Genomic DNA, 19,694 nt, shown 5'->3' with positions numbered 1-19,694 from the left:
GTTCATGTACAGTTTACTTGGGTGTGGTTTTGCTTTGTTGCACTTGTCTGAAAGTTAAAGAGGTGTTAGACTCTTTTTGCATTATTGGCTGCTATTCTGCTATCCACAGAAGACAGAAGAGCAGTCTTTTAAAAATGATGCATGAATAAGTATTGCATTTTGTTACTATTGTGTCTGCATTTCACATAGTGATCTACTATGTGAGATCTCAAAAACTACATTGGGAAAAATGCAAATTAAAAAGGGATACAATACTCAAAAAGCTTTGAGAGGATGAGATAACTTACAAATAAAGAATATTTCAAATTTTGACCAAAAGATAAAAAATAATTATTTGTCACTTTCTGATTCAAGGTTCTTTTGTGAATAAATAATAACTTTTAAAATATCATTAATCTCTAAACTTTTCTCATTCACATTTTATAAAAATTGTCTGTCAATTGTGGACAAAGACAATGGAACCAACAGCCAAATCTCCATCCATAGTAAACCATTTTTTATTTGTATTTTTCCTGAATCAAACACTTGGACCATAACAGGCACTGGTCATACCAATGAAGCACCTAAAAGTCATGACACTGTTTGATATCCACAAAATGTAGCCTACTGTCCCACACAAAGCAACTAAAGCAATTTATAACTAAAACATCACAACTACACTTAAAACGTCTTCACTTTTGGAATGTGGACAATTCTGATCAGACGGCAATTCCACTTGGACATCAGTGGATATGAGTTTTTTTTTTTGACATAATCTATCTGAAAAATGAGAAACTGGGTGTGATGCTTATTTTGTTTTGGCCAGAAAAAAACACTATAAACATACAGCAATTGCAGACACTGTACAACAAACATTGAAAGACCCACAAATCCATAGTCCTTGCATTGGTACAAAAGACTGTATCGTTGAATGCTCCATTCTAGTAGACAATTCTGAGATGGAATGCACTGTTTGAGAACAAATGTTAGATGTTTGATTAAATGGGAGGTATTTGGTATTTTTAATTTTGTCATTTTGTCCTTATTGCTCACAAAACAAATCTGGTCCTTCTTGTTGAAAAGGTACTGACAATTTATTTGGAATTTGATTTGAAATGTAAGAAGCACTAGCATATGAAACATGATTTGAGAATAGAGCATTGGGATGACCTTTTATTTGTCTCACTGGATAAACCATGTTCACTTGCAGCATGAACAGTCATAAATACATCAAATATATTTACACATATTTTGCTCTACCATGATGTGTGCTTGTGAACTAGTCTATGTACCTGTCCTCACAGTGGTCTGAGATGATTGAAGAAAGAAAAAAAACAAACAAACAAAACAATACTTATATTATAAAAGCATAACTTTATATGTTAATATAATTATTTGATCTCATCAATAAAGTAAAATTTTAGAAACACTACTATAAGAGAGATAAATAGCTAAATATTTATAGAGATGCTGTATTTGTGTCCTTCATATTTTGTTGAAAATGAGACAAGTGAAAGGACACCAAAAAGCTGTCCACCAGGTGGAACCTGAAGTGCGCTTCTACATTCTGTCCTTCCACGAGTGCTGAACATCATAAGGTTACATAATCAAAATATATGTTTATATATATGTTTATGTATATGTTTATATATATATATATATATATATATATATATATATATATATATATATATATATATATATATAGAGAGAGAGAGAGAGAGAGAGAGAGAGAGAGAGAGAGAGCGAGAGAGAGAGAGAGAGATAGAAATGTCAACACAGAAATATAGAAAAATATTAATAGAAATAAAAAAAAGAAATACATACTGGACAACGATTGTTTTCTGTAATATACACACAGTAAAAGCACCAGGATTGAATGAACTCAGCGAATACAGTGATTGACTCCACTCTATCTCAGCAGATGCAGATCTGGACTCAAATGAACACTGTGCGAGTTCATTAGACGCAGGTGATTTGGCTGTGCAGGGCCTACATCTGAGTTGCTTGGCGCTGTTCTGTTGTCAGGTCATGTGTTCAGCTAAGGGGAGTCCGTACTCAAGCTCACATGACCGTGCAACACTTGCATGGCTGCTTCTCTTTCTTCTTCTCCTCCTCTTTGGCCTCCTCCTTTTTTCCTTCCTCCTGGTTCTTCTCTGGGCTGGACGCAGTGCCATTCGGGGGGGCCTGGTCATCTTTGGCTCCCTCACCTGGCCCTTTACTTTCTCCATCTTCGATGACCACAAACTCCGCTTTTACTGCGTCGTCCATGCCCAGGGCTTTCTTAGTGTCATCCTCGCTTTCCACGTTCTTGTAGCCCATGAACACCATGGTGACTGGGTGCTCTGTGCTGGCGTTCTCAATGGCCGTGTCCGGGTTGGTGCACTGCAGCTTGGCTTCGATGCCTGTTATCTGTTTCTTGCTGGCCTGCTCGGTATTGGGGCTGGGCTTGTGGAGACCATTCTCCACTACAGAAGACACAGTGGGAACAGGGAAACAAAGATAAGAAAATTTCATCATATTTTAAAGTGTGCGAGGCTGAGTCAGATTATTGACGATTTTCTGTGAAATCACTATCGCTTTTATGTTTTTGTTTATGATTCAGGAAATGAATCAAGTAAAAAATCAGAAAGCATTACACTGAATAATATTGCTCATTTTGTCTACGAAGTAAAATATAAAAGGTGACTAGCCTGTTACATCAGTGAAATGGCATGACAGCCAGGAGACAAACTGTTAGAATCTTTGAACAAAGACTCCTTTTATTTTGTCAAAATCTTTCAAAAAAGAGCTAAAACTGGGAAAATTTTAACTGAGAAATGCTCACTTTTTCCAGGGCCATCGGATGCCTGAAAGAGAAGATTTAAGACTGATTAAGATTTAATGTATCACAATACAATACATTCCATAGTGTATAGTGTTATGCAGTTATTAGTACTATTAACCAAGGACTTTGAAAAAATGCTAGTATTTCCATGAATGAGAAGGAGTAGCCAGAAAGTAGAATTATGACAACATGATTGATTACTGGTGACTACCAACTTTAAGTCATTGCTAGTCAAGAAAAGACCTGATTAATCCAATAACAAAACATTACATTGGTTTGTCTGATGCAGGATAATCCAATAACACTTTGCTAATTTCTGGTTTGATTTGGGTAAAACACTCATTGTAACACTTATATTGACAATGTCCTGATAGTCATGGTTAGAGTAATCTAGTAGCACTTACATTGTCCTGTTTGTCTCCAGTAGACTTAGCAGGAACACTAGTCTCCAACTCCTCTATCTCCTCCTCCAGCCTGCAACAAACAATGGACTTTATTGTAAGGTTAGAGATATGGATGAATTTACAAATACAGACAGATAGACAAGGCAAGTGATGTTTGCACAGTACATTTCATACACAAAGGTAGTTGAAGGTGCTTTACAAAAATGAGAATAAAAAAATAGGATAAAAAATACATTAAATAAAAACTGTATAAAAGTAAAAAGATAAAAGGAATAAATCAATAAAACAAAGTGCACACATAATAAACCCCTAATTTCATACAGCTCTTAATACCATTTAAACAACAACAACAAAAAAAACTTGCCTAAATGCTTAAAAAAGACTTTAAAACCTTTTTTTAAAAAAAACAAAAACGGCATCTATCAGGTTATATCAAGATGTACCATAATCTGTGGCAGGAGCATGACAGTAAAAGCCCTACACGCAGAATCACAAAGAATAAATGCCCCATCCTTCCATAATAAATCAAAACATTAAGATGGCTGATTCTTTAATTTGACAATACAAGAAACGAAAATCTGAAATGAAAAGTTAATTTGATACTAATATGTTTAACTCTGTATGGAGTAGATTCAACTCTGAAACTGAGTAGGTAGAATGGAATTGGCAGGGATCCTTATGAAGATTAGAAAAAGTTCTGCCCAACAGCAGCAATTTAGCCTTGTCGCGCCTTTGTGGTCATGTATTTCACTAGAGGAAATGATGAATTATATGTTAAACAATGTTGACTCCAGCTCCACTGAAAAAACTGTTTTATATTCCTAAAGGGGTACCTTCAGGTCAGATTTAAACAAAATTCAGACTTGAGATTTATTTAGAAGTGAAACTGATCAAAGATAATGTGAAAGTTCCAGCCACAAATCTCTACCTGAGAATGGATTCCTCCAGTCGTTTGGTCTTGGCCTCATCTTCCTGCAGCTGTTTCTGAACTTCATTCTCTCCACTGGAGGGCGCTCCATCCAAAAGCCATCGCTCTCTCAGTGCCTTGGACTTTAGAGAGAGAAAAGATCAACAAAATGGAATCCAGAACTTCACATAACTTTCACACTTTCTAGCACTCTAAATCAGAATCACACGCACACAAACACAAGTTCACAATATACTGCAAAACTTTGCTGAGCTTCACATCGTTTTGCATGTTAACATATGTATAAAGAATGATCCCAAAAACACAACACATGCTGACTGGCTGCAAATCAGAGCTTTGGAGACCGGACATCGAGGAGATGCAATGTGCTGATGTCCTGATGTACACCACCCTTTTCTTGTTATCTAGGCCATTTATTAGCTCTTAGAGCTTCGCTAGCACATGACCATTAGCTTCTTCCTTTAAGGCATTCAACTAATGCACTCTATGCACATAGCTGGTGAGTGAAACATTACAAGAGGCGCCAGTCGAGGCAGGGCTTCCTGCCAGAGAGCTTATGGTCCTCACAGGGGTAAGAGCGAGGCTGCAAGAATAGGTGAAGTTCCATGGCTGCTGTCCGTGTGGCATGGTGGTTTTGGGGATTTTTTATGTGAGATGTTGTGGAGCAGTAGTGCTCTCAGCTTGGCAGGGCAGAGCTACGTGGAAGGGGGACTTCCTGTTTCTTCCTGTCTCTTGCACTCCTGTACAGTGCAGTACATAAGAAGGGTCATACTGGTCCTTTCTGTGAGCACAGTGATTAAGCAACTCAAGTTACACAAGTATTTATTTTAAATAGACATATATAGATAACTGAGGTTTTTGTTGCATGACCAAGATTATTAACAATCGTTAATTTTTTAATCTACTGTTATTGATAATAAGGATGGATTTGGGGTTTCCTTAAGAAAAAGATTTAGTTCTTTTGGGATCTTTATGTAAATTATGACATCATTGCCTCAAGTCTCACTCTCTCCCCCACCCTATTGTCATCTCTCTTATGACTCCCCTATCTCACACTGTCTTTTATCAACATGGATCAATACTCATACATGTTCTTCACATTTAAAAAAATCAAAGTTACTGCAACCATTAGCAAGCGTCTATAAACTACATTATAAACTCACCTGCTGTGTCAGTGACATTAGATACAGTACAGACCAGTCTCTTATCTCTCTCTCTCTCTCTCTCTCTCTCTCCCCAACTTTGCTCTCTCTATGCCTCTTCCTCTCACATGCACACCCACAATCAAAGAACAGAAAAAATAATACAGAATTAAATAAGGATAATTACATACACATAATCATAACTATACAACAAAGAAACAAATCTACAGAGTTGAATTTATGGGGAATTTAATATTACCCTGCTATAGATGAAAACAATTTCCTATGTAATACTCCTAAAATGATGTGGCATATTTAGCAACGCCCTCTGCAGGTATAGTGAAGTTCTTCATGGTCAGAAAGAAAAGGGACTACATTATTAATATGTTCAAATGTTTTGATATTATGATCGGCTATTCCATGGCTTGTTTCTTTCATTATTATTTAAGTCACTATATTTGAAGGTCATAATTTTGAACAGAAAGAAGGAAGATCTTAAAGTTGCATGGCCAGATACTGGGCCAGTAGGTAAAGTGGGTGAGACATTGTGGAGAGGTGGCTAGCCAGAAGGCCTCTATATTTTACTGAACACTGAACATATATTTTACTGAATATATTTATTTTATATTTTACTGAATATTCACAGCCTGATTGAGAGACTGCTAGGATATTATTGTTCTATTTTTATGTCAATGTGTAAGGGATAATGACCCAGTTCCTTCCAAAAACATTACCGAAGTTTTATCCGTACACTGCTGAATATTTTTATAAATTGCTATTTATCTATGATTTTGCACCTATAAAGCAGAATTGGCTTTACTGTCAAAAGAAGTTGTTTTATGCAAATTAGGAATATTTCTTTTTTCCAATTCGTGTTCAAATAGCATATAAAAGTCTCTCTCTCTTTCTGCATCTCTGCTCTTCCACTCTCTCCCTCCATCTCCCTCTTTGTTGCTTTGCCCTCCCTCTCTCATCCCTCTCTCTCTCTCTCTCTCTCATCCCTCTCTCTCTCTCTCATCCCTCTCTCTCTCTCTCTCTCTCTCAGACCTGCCCTCCTCCCCACTCTGGCAGTATGACAGCTCTTTCTGGCACTGTGTCTGTGACGCTGACATCACCACATGCTCACACCCATCCACATGCACAATACCCTCATAGCCCAAAAGGGAAGACAAAGGATCTGAGCCCGCACTGTTGGAAACCCAGGCCTGCTCGATTGTTCCCCGGAAGAGCAAAATCCCTCATGGACAAAAGACAATTGCAAGTAAAGATTAACAAGATCACACAGATCTGTTGTGACATAAAACAAAGCCATTGATTTTACAGGTATTCCAGTTACACAAACAAGCATGAAAATAATTAAGAGATATTTCATGTGTGGTGTTCATCTGCAGGGGGTTTTGCGCTAAAATTAAAATTAACAAGTAAAATTAACAGGAAATTTCAAGAAAATGGCCAGAACCATGCAAATGATGTCAGAGTAACAAGATGAAAAAAAGAGAAGCTTTCTTTGAATAAGAAAAAGCCCACTAAGGAAACTGTGGCACCTGCAGGCGCAATCTGCTGGGAACACAGGCGGTGTTCAAAGGTGAACCAGTTATTAACAATTTTTAAACTGTAAAATTGTATTGTTAAAATTTTATGGTGAAATTATATCACAATAAAACATTTTTGTATCTATTTACATGCCTATGTTGCTTAGTTCAGAGATGAGACACTGTGAATAAGTTGTTCGCTACAGTAATTTTTATTACTGCATATTTATGTTTAGTGAATTCTGCAGATCTCTAAATGACAAGACTGATTCAAATATCAGAACAGAAAGGTATAAAACACAGAGATACAGCTACTTTTTGAAGGGGATCTGGGCTACCATAACAATACAAAGCTTACAATGAGAGAGGATACAGATTTTTCTCTGGCCCTCAAAACAGGAAACTGTTGTTACAACCACCTCATTCTCGTGTTATGCTTTTCAAAAGAGGGGCTTGAAATAGAAATATTGGCTGTGGGTGCAGAAAAGGTCATTACTCAAGCAGGACACACCCAGGCAGGCTGCACCCCAGGAGTTTACACACACACACACACACACACACACACACACACACACACACACACACACACACACACCCACCTGTTATGCTCAAGTTATGCTCATGTTATGACTTTTCTGTAGGATAATTCAACAAATCGATCAATAAACAACCCAATCATTTCAAAATCAGGCCCATCTGTAATGGTACTATACTATACACTTATCAAACAGTGCTTAGCATTTTTACTGTGCTACCTTCAGGTGCTGGAGTTGCCTGCGTTCATCTTCCAGCTGTCTCCTTTTGTTCTCGATCTCGGCCTGCCTCTTCCTCTTTTCCTAAGAGACAGACAGATAGATAAATACAGAGAGAGAAATGAGGGAAAACAAATCCAAGTAAGGATATTTGCATATCTAGTACATTCACAAAATGTCACAAAACGTCATCAAATTCACCTCAACATAAATATCACAGAAATGTAAGGACATCCAGGGTGTAGCACTCAAATAATTACTTATTCTACCTGTACCTGTGCAAACATTCATTTCAATCAATAATAACCCCTGGATTCACTTATATCAAAGCAAACCTCTTGTGTTGTCAGTACTCAATGCTGACTCACTGCAATAAGGCTGTGGTTTTTAAATGGATCTGGAGTTCACAGAAGCCTGATAAGATAAGCTTCTCTGTCTTTAAATAATAGGTTTGTTTTCATTGGGTGGGTGGGGCTGTTATGTGGTGTGTTATGTTTCAACTCCCTTGGTTGATATTAGTATCTACACAAGCAAGCAACGCCTGTTAGCATCTGGTTCACCATACAAACAGAGGTACTCAGTGATGCTAGCATATGACTAAAGAAATCAACAGCAACAGGATACAGCTAACTCTAAGACAAAGGGAGAAAATCCTCAACGCTCCACTACTCTCCACTATAATACATTAACAGCCAAAAAAGGGGGTCACTGTTGAATTAATTAATGTTTACATTGTTGAATGAACTTCTATTGTTACACAGGGAGGTTTGGCAGGATGCAAAAGAGGAGCTGTGATACATATAACGACGTTTATTTTCAGACACAGAAGACAACGTAGCACTAAGGCCATCGCGGGATCATACACTGACAATGAACTTATATACACACACATTAACAACACAACGGGGAGCAGGTGTGAAACACATGGAGGCGTGGCCACACAGACAAACACGCACACAGACAAACACACACACACACAAACAAACAAACACACATGGGGAGATGTTTGGAGGAGGAGCCGTACCAAGACATCTACAATATTTATTTAGTCTACAAGGAGAGAGGACATACTGTGACTGCATTTATATTGCTACATGCTATGAAATACCTTGCAATATATTATACACCATTGGGGAACCACTGACGTGGTTAAACCAGTGGCAACAGTATACAAACCTACTAGATGCTCATCTAAACTAGCCACTCCAAGAAGTCTTTATGTCTGACTTTAGAAAGGACTAGGATGTAAAAACATCTGGGAAGGAGAGTGCCTGGCAAGAAGGCACTGTGCATGACCCCTCCATCAATAATTTACCAGGCAATAGTGGTGAAGACAGCAGGACATGCATCAGCCTTTACAGAGATTTACAAACGCATTAGGCAATCTTGGACCCACATTTGGCCAAGATCCTCTTTGTTGCTGCATACTTGCCTTATTACATGTTACAAACTTTACTGTATCTTCTTGAATCTAATATCCAAATATGAAAATGAACTATATCACTGCAGAAGAGAAGGGAATTTGTGGAAGAAGATTATCTAGTACAATGTTGCTGTTTTTTGTCTGTGTGTGTGTGTGTGTGTGTGCGCGTGCGTGTCACAGTGCACTTACAGCTATTGCCTGAAGTCGTTCTTGCTGTGTCAAAGCCTCAGACATCCTGCAAAGAAAAATAATATTGATTTGAATTACAATATTTAGATTAAAATTAGTCATGTAATGAATGATGACAATTGGTTGACCAGTAGCATTATAGTAATTCTTTACTCATCCAAGAGAAAACACTTCAATGGCCCATCAAAAAAACTTCATTGGAAATCAATAGTGGACTGAGAAGCTTTTTCCCCTCTTCCCACAAATACAAAAGGCAGAAAGGAGCAGGGATACTGCAGGATCCCTCAGCCACAGCAGGACAGAGGCATGCAAATTTCAGGACTATGAACATTTATTTGCATTCCTCTGTAAATTGATTCCAGACATTATTTATAAAGCTGAAGCTGAGGGAAGCCCTGCTCATGCAGAATCATTCAGCATATGAAAGCTTGCGATTAAACCTGAGTTCTGTGGCCTTGCTTGCACACATAACAGAGCAGAAGTTAAATAGGAATCGACTTAGAGCTTGGGGACTTAATGCTGGGTTGACTGGTACTGTTGAAGATCATTGTGTCTTTCCACCTACTTGTAAATTGCTCAATGCTGCGAATGTTTTGTGTTACAGTGAGCTCATATTGGATCCCGAGAAAGGCTGGGAAATCATTCTGGGCTGGGACTGAGGAACATTTTGCCACAGAGTATCAGAGTTAAAGGTACACGCAGATTAAAAATTAGGTCAGCTATGTAGCCAAGAGATGGCTGTTGGAAGGCCTAGTTAAGTCTGGCACAATGCTGTCTTTTGTCATAATATGCTTTTTTGCTGTGTTTTGCTGTGGTCCACAGAGAAAGAGCTTCTCTTCTGAAACAAGTCCACAGGGAAGAGGCATCCAGCTGATTATGAAGACTTTAATGGTGCTTCCGAGCAGGCCAGTCACATGGCCAGGCCTTCTCCAGGCAAACTGCAAAACATGTTCACAGATGTGCCCTTTCTTTCCCACACATTTCCCTCAATGGAGCTGATCATGTCATGTCAAAAAGCTAACATGTCTAGCATTGAATAAAGGTAACGGGGAGCAGTTAGCATGATTAGGGCAATGCCAATTAGGGTAATGCTACTGCCTTTCATTAACTACTGACAATGTTAGAATTTGGGGTGAGGTATCCTTTTAACATCAACTGACTCCTAAACTCACCCATATATGATAGGATGGTTTGTGAACAGCAATCTACCTACCGCGAACCCACTTTGCACACAGCTAATATTAGATAAACACTGACACTACAACTCTTCACTACATAGAAAGTCATTCAAGCAGTTGGAGACACACTGCAAATGATTCATGCACAACACCTACTCATAACACAGTGTAGCCAACTAACTGTAATGCAATCCATGGCACTGCAAAACTGATCCACACAGAGCCTGCTGAACATCTGTTAGCATTTGATGAGGTCTTTGCATCATGCACATTTTGCATAAAACTTGCCTGTGCTGACTTGCACACTGATTTTCTATATTCTACCAATTAGCAAATCCACCCACATCAAGGGACAGATGATTGCTCCAAGCAATTGTCCTGCTATCTAGTTTATCTAGTTTCTTAATCTGACCCCTGCTCCCAGTATCCTTCACCCAACTAATCTGGGATAATTCCAACCAAATATAACACCAAAGAATTATAATATCTGAAGCTATGGACAATCTGAAGATCAGGACAAGGGAGTAAAGGTTAAAACCATTTCCTTGAAAAAGGTTTAATATCATGCATCTATATTATCTCAGAATCTCATCAAGAAGAATGGAAAAGTCCAAGAGTGGAAGAATCCAAAGAAAAATACAGCCCTGACTAGCGTCTTCTAATTTAGGAGCTGTGACTCCTGTGTAGATGCAGTCAGCTCTGGCTCGTGGTCTGTCCCAGAGTGCCACTGCTGGACAGCAAAGTCAGGCCACAGTTCGACCTTTTCAACACATCACTCACCAGCCAATAAAGGAGCTTTAAATGTCAGGGGAAACAAGAAGCAGCCAGTTACAATGAGCAGCTGATCCGAGCCGTAACATAGTAAGAATTACATCCCGAACAGCAACAGAAAATAGAAAGAGAAAGACAAAGCAACAAAAAAACAAACAAACAATACACCACATCCAAAGGAGTGAAAACCACATCTCGTAGAAGATATTTGTACAAAAGTATTGGCAAGAATCCTCTGTTTAAGTGTGTTATAAAGGTGTAGTTAAATACACATAAAGCGATAATCCCAGGCATGGTCTAGCAGCATCCATGTCTCCCATGAGTTTAATGACGACCGTGAAGATGTTTTATTTTGTGTTAAATATCTGAAACTGTGTAATCTGTGGAAAACATATTCTACAGTTCTGGTTAACAGAGACTGCCAAAATCTGGTTTAAACATTTTTTTAAACTAAATATAAAGGAGTACTTATTCTTAGAACCTGTAATTATATATATTGCTCTGCTCTATTTACCTTAGAATATAAAACTAACATAACCAAACACCGAAGGTGTTGATCTTACAACCTGCAAACACTCAGTTACTGAAGATAGGAAGATAGGTTGTTTCATGTTCAGAGCCTCAAAAGTGGTATTGGTACAGACGATCCTCAATACGCCTACAATGTTTACACTGATGCCAAGGCATAATGTATCAAAGTGATAGTTTTGGAACTGAACCTAGTTTCCTTTCAAGAAAAAGCCAAAAACTAACCTTGTCCTGCACTGTTTCTGAGGCTTGAGGTCAGCTGCATGACAGCAATTTCCCCACTCCAAAGCATAACACAAGCACAACAAACCTGGAACTACCACACCAAGAGGTATTATCTTGCAAAGAATTTGGAAGGGAGGCTTTAGAGGTAAATGATTGAGGAGTTTGAGTACATCCATGGATTGTAAAGAAAGGCATCAAATGGGAGGAATATCCTTCAGCTGTGTAATGTCAAGAGTAGGGGGCCTCAATGGCTGGAGGTTGGGGGGCAGGAAGGGTGGACACCCACCTCCGAGTTCAGCTCCACAGTGCAGACACAGATGCAGCTAGTATCAAGCCAAAGATATGGACTAGCATGTGGGTCATAAGAGCTAGCAACACTTCAGTGCCTCCCTGGCTCTGGAATCTTCTGGACAATTTCCAGCCTCATTCAAGCACTCCCAGATGGAAAGTCACTTGCCAGATGAAGTTTAAGTAGTTCTCTTATTATACTTATCACCATGGTCACTCTGCCTGCCCTATCATTCTACGTTTAAACGCACAACCAAATGTTAATTGGAATCTAAGCTTTGGATTCAAATGTTAAGGCATTACAGGATAAAGTTGAAGCGCTGTATGGTCATCACTTAGACAGAATCATTAGGATATTTTAGTTTTCAGAAGTCAACTGGTGGGTTTGTGTTTCAGAGAGTCTGTCAATTTAAAGTGATAATCGCAGGCAGAGCACTTATAGAAATAGGATAAGATAGAAGTAAGGAGATAAGAAAGCAAGAGGCAAGTCATGCTTTTTTAAACTTTAAAAGACATTGGCCCTGGTCAGGAGTCACAGCCATTGAATGCAAGTATCCATGCGTATGAAAGCGGCATGCATTAGGATGATATTGGCAGCAGGAGAATGTTAAGACTGGGCTTCAACATAGCTGAACTTTAACATCATTGTGTTTTTGCATTTGATATTTAGCACCAACCCACCCCCTGCACACAGACAAATGTATTACATCAAAAATATAATATCAAAGATCTTTGCAAATTTTCTAGTTAGCCTGGTTAGATGCACAGCTTTGTGCTGGTTAACACAAGCAACAGGAAGGCCGGCTGATGCTGTTTCCAGAGCAGTAACAGCAGAGTGCCTGGGTGAAGAATGTGGTGTGACTCAGGACCTGTGCCAGATAAGATACGCTGCTTTGGAAAAATGGCACTGTGATTGCAGGACTCATTCAATTAGCTCTAATGGGTAAGACACTATCTAAATCAGTGTCATGGGAATCTTAAGGCCCACACAGGTTACACTGGCCTAGCTATCACCAACAAGACAAGTAAAGAGTAGCCAAACGAGTTACTGTTTCCATGAAAAACAGGTTAGAACAATGTGTCCTCGGTGTAACTTCTAAGGGCCGATTTAACACAGATGCATTCTAGGTGCACTTATACACAATTAATTAAACACTACAGGTGTTAATTCAACACGGTTGTTTTTGTTGTCTGCTGCAATATTTCATGCTGTCAGTGATTGCATTTCTGATGTATACTACTGCTCTGGTCTGCGTTACCGCGGCCTACTGACCCAGTGTTTCAATTAACTGACGCAGCTTTTGCCGTTAACGGTGTATTAGGTGTAACTGCCTCCAAAGCCCAGGACTCTCTGCGAGTCGTTTAAAGCGTTATTGTTAATGACAATTAAGGTTAAATCATTGTGTTAACATGTCAAAGGACTGATTAACCAATTCTGGATTTATTGCACCACTACCTCAAGAAAAAAATAACGCTTTTTGCCCACTGACGGATGATGACCACATTTAGAAAGTGGGTGGGGGATACACACCAAATGTGGAGGATGAATTCAAAGCTAAACGCAAGGCTATTAAAACAAAGTCCCAAATCCATGCAATATGTATATTATTTCTGACACCCACTTCAATATGTATACAGAAATCGCCGTAGAGGGACAATAACAATAGTCACACACACCAACGTTTTAACCTCATTTGTCAGTAAACCTAACAACATACACGGCCATATTGGAGCATCCCACCCATTCACGTCGTCGGGCGAGTAAAATCTCCTCGCCTCACAACTGCACTTCTCCATGGCTCTGCAAGGCTGGGGCGCTGGAGAAACCCAGATATTTGACCTTATTAAAAGATCGAAACGGTTTACAAATGATTTGTTTCAAGCTCAGAGACACTAGTGGCTAGTGTATCATATAACGGCTACTTAAAATACTGTTACTTTAAAGTACCGCTTATCTCGTTTTAGACGGTAACAATGCATTCCGGTTGACCATTTTGTGGGTAGCCTAGAAAACACATTAGCTCGTGTCCCCCATATTATTCGTCTCCCAGTTATTTATTGGACCGTTTCTGCGTTATTTAAAGCGCCATTGCAAACAACGCCTTAGCCCACAGTAAATCAATATACAGGGATGCCAAAGAACGAAAGACAATAAAACAGCAAAAAACTGCAATCGTTTTCTCATTAGTACTTACTCAATACGCTGTCCCGTTCCTTAGTCGAGAAGTGTTTCTTCTACTTTTGTCTTAGAATGAAACCACTAACGCAGACGTAATGACAATTGGTATGACTTGTAGACTGACACTATCTACTGTTTTGCATAAATTACACAACGAATCTTCAGAACTGCAGTTGTAGACCTTGTTGTTTTTGTAGGTTGTTTTACGGGGAGCGGCGCTCAACCCGTCAATGGATAGGTTTGGTTTCCCTCTCAAAATGACCGAGGCAAGAGATCGCCCGCTCGCTCTCTCACATGGCTTGGTGTGTATGGATGGAGCGTGAGTCCCGACTCCAAAGCCCCCTTTGTTTCCCGCGCAAGTGTGTTAGGAGCAATGTCTGGCATTTGCTCTTCAGCGACTACTGAGACAGAGGGAAGATGTTCATGAAACCCTCCCTCTGGGGAAATGTCAGCTCGATTCGTTTGAGTTGTCCTTAGAAACTACTAAATACAAAAGGAGGTGTTCATTGTTTTGTCTTGGGGATATGTGGAATATAGCTTTCATTTATCCTATACAGCCTAATTTGTTTGTGATTTATTTTATGTTTATTTGGACAGGTATATGTAACCGAAAACTGTAACACTTGTACTAAGTATAATCTGTTGAGAAAAACCGATTAAGATGTATCAGTTTCACCTCCAGTTCACACATCTGAGATGTGTCATAAATGTACTTTGTACATGTACCTTGTCTGCAATGTTCAGTTTGTTGTATGATATCAGAAACATTCCAAGCTGAATTGTCTTGCAGTACTAACATACCTGCTTCAGAAGGTGGTCTGACAAATCTTATATAATCTGTATCCTTTTATGTATTAACATCAGGACAACTGCCCCAAACTGGATTAATATCATATACAAATGGCTCTCTGAATCGTCCCAGCTATTGTCCCATCTCTGGAAAGAAAAATGATTCTCTATATCACCTAAAATGACATTTGAAGCAATGCAGGATTTTGGTTGATAACTTTTTCGTGTTATAGAAATGTTTGAGCAAAATGCAGTAGAAATGTTTTGAAACAGTGAAATATTCATTATATTTTTTCTTTTATTACTTTTTGAATTCATAGCATTAATGAAATACACCCTCTAGCGGGGATAAATGGGTGCATATATCGCTTTGTTGTGATTAAGTACATCTTATATTAAATAAAAAAAATAATAAAAGTTAGACATCGTAACAGTGATAACATTAATATTTAACTATGCAGAACAGAAGTTTAATTTTGTAAAGAAGATGAAGTTGATGAAGGCTCGTGTACTACCATTCTGTGCCTTTATCTAATTGTGTCTCAGACTATACTCGGCTCAAACTAATCAGTTTAAAAATAGCACAGTAAAGTCAGCAGTGTAAATTTGGCTTCTACGGAGTCCATTCACACTCTAGCTATTAACTCAATCATCTCAAACAGTTTTATTGCTTAGCAATTTCTTCAGCCTCCTACAAACACATCGCATTCTGACATGTGTGAATGTGTTCATCGATTAATTAAATAATTTATGAATTCATTCATTCACTCATTTCTGATGCGACATAGGACAAACCATATTGCGTATGTCAATTTTATTACATTGAGAAAACAAATATTTTTCATTTCTTAATGTAAAAGGTATTCATTTGTGCATCAAACTTTTGCTGTTTTCTCAATTAGAATACCGTCATGTAGGCCAGCGTAGCATGCCATATTAGACTATATTGTCCTGTAGGTGGCGACAGTGTTCTATGTATGCAATCCGGCTTTCATCACATTAACGTCTCAGAGCAGGTCACTTGACAATATGTAGTCCCAACAATCGTAAATGCACCTACGCTTTAGTTAGATCAGTTACTTTACTACTAAAGTACAGATAACAATGTTTAAGTGATTTCGGCATTCTCCATAAGCAAAATAATACAGTTGGTCCTAATGAAAAATGGAATAATACATTTGCAACATAACTGAAAATAGGACCACTTCGTCTCGCATTCACGTGACAATATTTTGAATTGCCATGGGTGGTTGAGGTCTCAGGGAAGGTCCTGCAAGACAGATGATGTATCTAAACGTTATTACAGGAGATAATCTTTGTAAATTAATTCTCTTGTGCGGTAATCTACAGTTTATGGCAAATTATTCAAGACCCAGTTTGAACTGACCGATTTCATCTGCTTGCGTCAGGAACGTAGTAGGAAATTCAACATGTGTTCCAAAAGAATGAACCCGTCGGCCGTCTTCGCTTGTAATCGCCTGTGGCCGTGGGCTGATAATGCACTGCAAACGAAGACGTGTAAACGTGCATTATGGAGTTCAACAGGCGTCAACACCCACATTGGATCTGGATACGTTTACACTGCTGCTGCCAACCCTCGTGCCATTAAGTTGAATGCTCAAACTAAAGAGATATAGTCTTTTACCATGGGATTGAGCAGCACCTTCAATCCGGTTTCCTGTGGACATTTATGACTCAGAGAGGCATATAGAGCATCTTCCATCAACTCACTTTCAACCGAATACGTGCTCTTTGGATTTTGTGTTTAAGAGCAGGCTCCAAGGGCGAGAGTTCAGTAAATAAAAGTGCGAGTAGGCTTTGCCATAATTCCGACATTAGATCGACTTGTTTTACTACAAAAAGCGACGATATGTTTCACCCCCCTCAAAAAGAGCAGAGAGCGTCGCTAAAACTAGTACTCAGATTAAATCTTATGGGAGTTGCAAAGCTGAAGGCATCGCTGCAGGGATCTTTCACGTCAATATTAAACAGCCCCCACCCCTTTTAAATTAATTATTTCCGGGGGTGGCTTGTATGAGTCAAGGATATAGAGCTTAGCACTCCAGTCTCTTCTTAAGTACGTTTTGAAGTCTTTTAAAAGTAATTAACAAGTCAGGTATGATAAGAACAGATTGGAGCTTTTGCATTGTAACTGTGTTATCTTACAAACAGACCTATGTCTATTAAACCTGTTAAACATGGTTTTGTTGATTTCTTTCATGAGTCGATTGGCTGGATCCGTATTGACTCACAGCTGTTACATTACATTCTTGTTTTTAAAATGATGTACGCACACAACATATTGACAGTTTGCCCAGTACAGAGCCCCCTCACCCTCTTCAGCAGTAGGGGGAGGAAATCTCTCACATGTGCTGTCACTCTGTAGTAAAGCAAGACCGGGTCCAGATCCGACACCTTCAGCAGCATCTGTACAGCAGGAAAATGCCATCTGCTATAAAGTTGAGCAACCACAACCAGTAGGTTGTATCCGCTGGACAGTTTTATGGGTGTCCAAGAATCGGTGTTAAGTCTTAGCACGGTAAGTTATGGACAACGTCAGAAAATATCAGGACATGACACACGGGAGGAAAATATACTCGGAAACAATTAAACATGGCTAAACGATCCAGTAAACAAGCAAAAGGTTTGTATTTAGTCATGGAGACATAATATTTCTACAATAATAAAAATATTGGAAGACATTCATTTTTTAATGAGCCCGGGCTCAACAACGGTTTAAAATAAGCAATGATGTGATATGAGACTGCTTTTTTTTGCCTGGAAATGGAACTGTGTGATTAGAGGGCTTTGTGGACTGGGGATGATTGCCTTCACTCTGTAAGGTTGGAAATGGAACTGCAGCCTAACAGCACGGTGGGTTTGAGTGCTTCCTAAGAGGGCACATTTCCCTTCCTGTTCAAAATGCTGTCACTGAGCAAAACATGCAGCCCCAGTGATGCATTTCTCTCCTTCTATTTCTGTCATTCACTCCCTCTTTCTGTCATAGTCAGTAACACAAATGCACTCCTTCATGCACACACACACACACACACACACACACACACACACACACACACACACACACACACACACACACACACACACACACACACACACACACAAATGAGCTTCTGAATTAGCCTGGTCCAGTACTCGTGTCATTGTGTTACAGAGCGTTAGGAGGCCTGCAGGACACTGTCATGACATTACCATGTAGACCAGTGATCACGCATCTGCAAGCAAACCCACATCAGTTCCCGCCTGCTCAAGGTTCCCTGCATCTCTGCAAGCTGCTGCAGGAATACTCTTACTGTGAAGCTCATGAGGTGGGGGAAGCTGAAGTCGTTGATCTGTCACAGCAGCCAGTAATTTGAGGGCTTATTCTGTAATTTCCTATCTGAACAAGGCAGCTCGATATCTGTCTAGGGAAAAATTACACCCGAATGCTGTTACCTCTGACAACCAAAGAATACTGTCATCTCAGCGCAGCAAGTCTGGATAGTATTTCTTAGGCTTCTGAAACACACACAAACATCATATAGCAGCTAGGATGCCTCAGATGAACCAGACAAGTGATGCAAGAGGACATTAGACTGGAAGCAACTTTCTCTCACATTCAGTCCTCTCTTGCTGTTACTTATTCTCTCTCTCTCTCTCTCTCTCTCTCTCTCTCTCTCTCTCTCTCTCTCTCTCTCACTCTCTCTGTCTCTCTCACACACACACACACACACACACACACACACACACACACACACACACACACACAAGCTTGAGTCACACCTTGAGTCACATTCAGGCCCACTGTGGTGGTTTAGCCCACTGCACTCACTCTGTTCACTCTCAGCTTTAGATCACCACAGCAGAAAAGCAGGGAGTTTTGCTGCGTGACCCACTAAGAAGACACCCTCTCCTTCTTAAGATTGCAGTGTTGACTCACAGCTTAGCTTGGCCTAGCATTCTGCATGTTTTCATGCATTTGTCATAAATGACTATATGATTTGATCAGCAGTTGCCCACAGACAGGCATTTCACAATATTTTCAGTTTCATGCTTTTAATGGGGAGTTGTAAATATGATCGAAGTTTTAAATATGCGCTAACCAATGACCTAAGTTTTAAGCTTGATCTAACCAATTGGTTTCACTCCATGTCCCCCCCCCCCCCCCCAAAGACTTGTTTTTTCTTAAATAATAACAGAACCACAGGAATTATGTTCGTTGGCAGGTTTTCTCTTCCAGAGCTGGTAGATTTCATTATAGATAGGTGATACTGACCCGGTCAGCGGGCCAGTGTGAATATAAAGAGACCCAGCTTAAACTGCAGGGGAGAAACAGGGTTGCTTTGACTCAGCTGAATGTCCATGTGCAGGCTAACACAGTATTATTCTCACTGCCTCTCTGCACCTACAGATATGTGTAAACATTACGGGCTTCTTTGTCAGCCTCTAGAACCATTTTAACATCATTCTTAAATGAATCTGAAAGAAAGCACCCCCAAATGAACTGCAGAACGTTCTGTGCGTGTATGCATTTTACTATAACATTTTGAAAAAAATGTTTGT

At 39.4% G+C, this 19,694-nt stretch overlaps 1 protein-coding gene across 2 annotated transcripts; it reads right to left on the bottom strand.

The window, feature by feature from the left end:
- Nucleotides 1-475: 475 nt before the first annotated feature.
- palm1b (paralemmin 1b) lies at nt 476-14,762 on the bottom strand. Of its 2 annotated transcripts, none has more exons than XM_027008592.3 (7): nt 14,362-14,762; nt 9,177-9,222; nt 7,568-7,648; nt 4,139-4,260; nt 3,211-3,280; nt 2,807-2,828; nt 476-2,447 (listed from the first exon to the last, which is right to left on the bottom strand). In XM_027008592.3, the coding sequence occupies exons 2-7, from the start codon at nt 9,219-9,221 to the stop codon at nt 2,044-2,046; spliced, it is 744 nt and encodes a 247-aa protein (XP_026864393.1). In that variant the 5' UTR covers nt 9,222; nt 14,362-14,762; the 3' UTR covers nt 476-2,043. The 2 variants fall into 2 exon arrangements, with proteins under 2 accessions (XP_026864393.1, XP_081556552.1); XM_081700426.1 differs by lacking the exon at nt 14,362-14,762 and adding an exon at nt 11,879-12,064.
- Between the last annotated feature and the right edge of the window lie 4,932 nt (nt 14,763-19,694).

This window comes from Electrophorus electricus, chromosome 17 (assembly GCF_041902795.1).
Source record: "Electrophorus electricus isolate QZ-2024a chromosome 17, ASM4190279v1, whole genome shotgun sequence".
NCBI classification, from domain to species: Eukaryota; Metazoa; Chordata; class Actinopteri; order Gymnotiformes; family Gymnotidae; genus Electrophorus; species Electrophorus electricus.
Note: the sequence above shows the minus strand (reverse complement) of the source record. Positions and strands in the feature narration are given on the sequence as shown.